The sequence below is a fragment of the Gekko japonicus genome, unplaced genomic scaffold, assembly GCF_001447785.1.
Source record: "Gekko japonicus isolate JY-2015 unplaced genomic scaffold, Gekko_japonicus_V1.1 scaffold360, whole genome shotgun sequence".
Taxonomy (NCBI): Eukaryota; Metazoa; Chordata; class Lepidosauria; order Squamata; family Gekkonidae; genus Gekko; species Gekko japonicus.
The window spans coordinates 933,995-940,079 of record NW_015172015.1 but is presented as its reverse complement, the minus strand read 5'-3'; the positions used below and the strand labels follow the sequence as shown (position 1 = coordinate 940,079).

General features: G+C 40.3%; 1 protein-coding gene across 1 annotated transcript in view; it reads right to left on the bottom strand.

Annotated features, from left to right (window-relative positions):
* The window catches only part of MBTD1 (mbt domain containing 1), an 82,653-nt gene that overhangs the window by 71,255 nt on the left and 5,313 nt on the right, over positions 1–6,085 (bottom strand). The window contains exon 2 of the mRNA XM_015420363.1: positions 1,053–1,254. Within this exon, the coding sequence (XP_015275849.1) occupies positions 1,053–1,254 (202 nt within the window). The remainder of the gene's footprint in view (positions 1–1,052; positions 1,255–6,085) is intronic.

Below are 6,085 nucleotides of genomic sequence, written 5' to 3'. Positions count from 1 at the left end.
CAAGACTTTGGCAGCTGTGGCATCTGCCACCAGCCTGGTGTCTCCAAGGAGGCCCAGACCAGCTGCTTTCTCAGTGACAGGTGCTCTGGTCATGCAGGGCTAGCTGGTGTCCAGTGCACCTGTTTTGTCTCTGGCACCAGGGACTCTAGCACAGCTGCAGCGGACCACAGTACAGGTGGTGAGGGGGGGAGTTCTGGCAGCACAAGTGGGGGGAGTGGACCCCAGTCTGGTGCTATCTCTGAACACCATGGAAGCTTCCTAGGTGACCTTGCATCAGTCACACACATTCTGACTAATCTCCCTCACAGGGCTTTTGTAAGGATAAAAGGGAGAAGAATGGAGTAACTGCTTTGGGTCTCCACTGGGGATAAAGGCAATGTATAAATGGAGATTTTTTAAAATGCCACTTGCAAAAAAGCCTTTGTACAAGACCACATACAGATTTGGGTCTTCAGAATAGCTTTAGTTCTCTGGACATAACACGAACATACTCATTCTCAGTTTTGTGATGCACGTTATCATGCTTGTTATCATGTACCTACCAAAAATTAGTGCAAGTTCTGGAGATGACTTTCACATTGTTTTTTATTATGCTGTTAGTTCATGTGACTTAAGTAGTTCAATGACAACGGTTTACAGTCTAGTCAGTACTTTGATCTGTTGCATTCTTGCCCTGCTCCTGCTTAACATAGAACTTTCTCCATGACTTGTAGGCAGTAAGCACAGACTGGCAGTGACTCTCTCCAGGGCTTCAAGGCGAGGTCCTTCACGTTGCCTGCTATGTGATCCTTTTTAACTGGACATGATGGGACTGAACCTGGGACCTTCTGCATGTCCAGCAGAATTAAAAACTCATTAAAAACATTTTATTTGTAATTTAACGGCAACAAGAGACCTTCCAGCAGAGCATATAGAGAATGACAGGGGCACCAACCTTTGACTCTAACATCTAACATACCTGTAGAATGAAAGAACTCGGAAGTATTCTGAGACAGTTGAGTGTCATTCAACTGAACTTTCAACTGAAAAATCTATTAAGTTTTTGTGCTCACCCATGCCAGATTTGCCATCGGGATATGTGTAGACCTGCCCATTGTTCTTGATAATTGGGAGACTGGAGGGTAAAGGAGCAACTTCCTCTTCACTCTCATCAGAGCTGGAGCTACTACTGGTATCCTCACTGCAGCTATCATAACCATCAAACATCCCAAATGAGTCACGTCTTTTCCTCTCTGACCGTGAAGAGTGTTCAGTCTAAAACACAAGAGAAATTAAAAATACTGAAGTCTCTGAAGATATGAGTACAATTTCAGCATTTGAACAAGTTTTCATGAAGTGTATATTATACAGTGTACTTCTATTTACACAGATAAATGAGGGAAATGAGGGACCCCTAAAACATTTAGAGAATCAGAAAATGAGATATTAAGCAATGTACGTTTTCCCCCAAAATTTAAGTTTATCACCTGCTGATATGCCCAAAAATATTTCAATATTTAAACATTATTTATCCACTCTGGATAACCAGAAGGTAACAACCAGATGGTAAAAATATTATCTGGTTCAGATTTCTGAACTTCTGAAAATAAAATGAAAATAAAGCTATCACTGGAGTTTACCCAAAAATAAAGTTAGTGTCTTATCAACCCACACTGAGCTTCATTCAGAAAACCAAGAATCTTTCCAGTTACCAGCAAGAATAGAACCAGAGAAGTCATAACCAGGTATGCATCACTGCTATTCTTTACAGTCTCTACAGCGTTTTTTGCTGTCCATTGAATTTAGGCAGCCCCCTTATGTGCTTCCCTTCACATATTTTCAATGTTTGAAGCAGACTAGTCTCCTCAAGCAGTGATCTGCCATGGCTACTGACAAACAGAATGAAACATGTCAGCATCACAATAGTTTAGAATTGTATGTGTATGCCTTCATTATGGACTGGAACAACAATATATTGCAAAATTCCTATAACTAAAGGGATATATCCCTTGCACAGCGCAAGTCAAATGACACATTTTATGTCAAAATAACATAATGAAAAAGGCTCAGTTAAGCGTACTGACAAAGAGGCAATGAAAATGGACCCTGTGTCCTTACTACAACTAAAAGACTTGTATTATAATACTGGATAGATAAATGTCCACCTCTATTAAATCAATGGATAGACCTTAGAACTCTATCAATATTTGAATGAATGGCATACAGATGACAATTGTGTACGGACTTTTTAAAAGATATTTGGAAATCTTTTATAGAAACTTATGTGTAGATCTGCCACCACTGTTGTACTTTTTTGTCCCTATGTATGGCTTTTTTCTTGTTCTTTTTAAAATTGTTTAATTGCTAGATTTTGAGTTTTCCTTGTTCTTTTTTTAAAAAAAGAAAGATATGTTTAAAAAGACAAAAGAGGCACTGACCATTCTTTAACAGTTAGAGGAAACAGTTTTGGACAACTGAAACATAAACAAGGACACAATCCTGAGTCCCTATCAAACTGTAAACCTTTACTCCCTTTCTCTACTATCCGACCTTGTCAGGATTCTGTTTCAATTTGTTAAACATCATCAACTCCCCAAAGCATTCCCTCAACTATTTAAAGAGATCACTGCTGCTCCTGAAACTGTTGCAGAAGAAAAGTATTTTTGGTCATCATCTACTTACTGAAGACACAAACTACAACATGTAAGACAATCTCATCTCAAAGCACATCATGCAAATCCTGAAATGTATTAGGGATAAGATGGACACCTATAGTACCCCACATGATAGTCTGAGTGGGGTACAGCAGGTACAACACCACCTTCTGATACCAGTTAGATAGGAGAAGAGGCACTGCAAAACAACGGTTCCTACTCTGTGAAGCAGCATACATAAATCTGATGGTCCACCATCTCAAATGATCCACTATATTAAAAAAAGAAGGCCAAATGCTACTGTTCTTCCTAAGGCATACACTTCCCACCTGAAAAATACCTTAAGTAGTTCGGAGCTCAACATGAGAAAAGGAGGGTGAAACACTTTTGTCCTGGCTGAAGGGGGAAATTAGACAAATGAATTTAGGAGAGATTCCTCACAAAATAACCAAGTACATGTTTTTAATTTATACATCTTTTTCAAGACATGTTGCAGAACAAAGACAAAATCCGCATGTCTGGACAGCAACAGTCACAATATTAACTTATGCCTATGGGAATAGTCCTATAGTTGCTAGATACATTATATTTCTGTGTTGTGGATTCAAATAACTATTCCTACAACTTATTTGTGATAATCATACATTAGGATGTTATTTTAGGTGTACTAAAATGTCTACTAATTTTTGCCACTACATAAATTTGTAAGTTGAGAGAGAAACTGCTTAATGGCAAAAGAGAGAATCCTGTGGCTCTTTTAAGACTAATACATTATTTCATTATTAAAATATTTATATCACGCCTTTCCTCATGGCTCAAGGTAATTTAAAGATTAAAGTAAACACATCATAATTTAAAGCCAACAAAATAAAACTCCAATAACTCCCCCCCACCCTGAAACAGATACCTGAAGTTTATACTCCATTTAAAAAGTGGAAAATAAAATGGCCTTGCAGTGCCTCCTAAAACGTTCTCAACATGGTAACCCCCAAAACCACTTCAGGGAGCTCGTTCCACAAAGGGAGCTACAATGGAGAAGGCAGAGGGTCTGTTTGGTGCCAGGTGAGCTATCTGCAGTGGGGAGAAGCCAGGAGATAGCAGCCTGAGGACCATGGTTGGCACACATGTTACTTTTTATTTATTTCAATAATTTCTTAGCTGCCTTTCTACCATACAGGAACTCAAGACAGCTTACAATGTAAATTATTTATTTATTTGTTTATTATTATTATATTTATAACCCGCTCTCCCCGCAAGCGGGCTCAGGGCGGCTCACATTGCCTGGCACAGTGTGCCAAGGTTCCTATACATCAAACATTTAAAACGTAAAACACTATTAAAACATTTAAGCAATCAACAATATTCAAGTAAAATCAGGAACCAAAAGGTTGAGCCACTAGAAAATAAAATGCAAATATTTATTACACAATGCACAGAATCTTAGGATTAAAAATGACATACATGGGATACCATTAAAAACTCAGTTCATAATATACAGCAACACGGTGAAGTTGCACATCCAATAACAAAGAATCACAATGAATCATAATACTGACAAAAAATAAAAAGTGAAGCTCCTAGCAATGGTTTTAAATCAATTCTGTATATACCTGGTCTCTGGTTTATGCATGAACACGCACTGGGAATTGAATTACGGTGCATGAGAGAACGGTGGTTCCTAGTGACTATCTTTGATGAGTGAGGGCTCTTCAATATATACAGAATTGTTTTAAAACCTTTGCTAGGAGCTTCACTTTTTAAATGATGCATACACAACTTGCTGGGCCTGAAAAAGATATTTTATATTTTATATTCATATTGTTATAATTTTACGTGTGCGTTAATACAATTCTCATCTCTGAAGAAGGCCCTTTGGGCTGAAACACATTGAGTCCTTTGATTAATATACATGAGTTACCATCATTGTGATTCTTTTGTTATTGTACGTGCAACTTCACCTCGTTGCTGTATATTATGAACAGAGTTTTTAATGGTATCCCATGTATGTCATTTTTAATCCTAAGATTCCATGCATTGTGCAATAAATATTTGCATTTTATTTTCTAGTAGCTCAAACATTTTGTTCTTGACTTGACTTTCAGGTTGGTCCCCATCTTTCTCTAAATACCTTAAAATAAAATAACATAAAATACATTAAAAACCCTAGGCAGAAGAACTAAATACCATCATGAATAAAACTGTCTTTAGTTGTCTCCAAAAGATCAAGAGTGAGCAAGTCAGGTACACCTCCTTGGGGAAGTTGTTCCATAACCGTGAACCTGCCTCTGAAAAGCCCCTCTCCTGTATACCCACCAGACAAGCTTCTTTGGTTGATGGGCCAGTCAAGGGGGGCTCTCCCTGTGATCTTAGCTCCAGATTGAAATGGATCCAGAAAACCAGTCTCTTCCCATCATATACATATACATATACATATACATACACACACACACACACACACACACACACACACACATATATATATATATATATATACACACACACACACACACACACATATACATATATATATAAAAGAAAGTCCTCTCACCATAAAATCAGCACCCAGGCCAAACCCCTGGACCTAGGAACACGAAATTCAGGGAGAGCACTCCTACCATGATGTAGATGCTCACAAAGAAGGGATTTTTAGAAATTCAACCCCTAAGGGGGTCAAAAGGGGTAAAATGTGCTCCCCCCATTGCTTCCTATGTGGCTGCCAGGCTGCTGCCTCCTTGCACCCCCCACTATCTGATTGGTCACCTGCATAGCTCAGTGTTCTGAGGTAAAAAACCCAGTTACAGGAGACTGCTAATGGCAGTTGAGGAAATGAGGAATGGCCAACAACTACCTGTGAGGTACAGCAATGCTGCTTGCCCAGCCTCCCCATGGCTTCAAACACACTTCCCCCAGCAGTGGGTGCAGGGTGCTTAAAGCAATCAAGGAGTGTGCCCCAGCAGTAACGCCTTAGCAATCCTGCTGGCTCAGCCTTCACAATGGCTTGCAATACACTGCCCCCTCCCCTTCTACACTGGACAGGCAGCTGCCTGTCAGGTGTAGGAGAGGGGGGTGGGATGCTTACAGCCGTCAGGGAGACTTTCTCAGGACTGCTTTAGCGCTGTTGCTGGCCCAGCCTCACCAATGCCTTTAAACACACTCTCCCCCAACACCAGACAGGTGGGTGTCTGTCAGTTGTAGGAGTAGGGCCAGGGTACTTTAATCCAACAGAGAGTCCACCTGAGCATAAACACTTTAGCAAAGCTGCTGGGCCAGCCTCCCCAGTGGCTTTAAGCACACTCCCACCCACCCCTCCTCCACCTGACAGATGGTTGTCTGTTAGGTGCAGGAGCAGAGCATTGAAAGCCATCAGGGAGGCTGCCCAAGCATTATCTCCTTAGCAAATGTGTTCCCCCAATTGTTTTCCATGTGCCTGTCAGGCTGCTGCCTACTTCCCC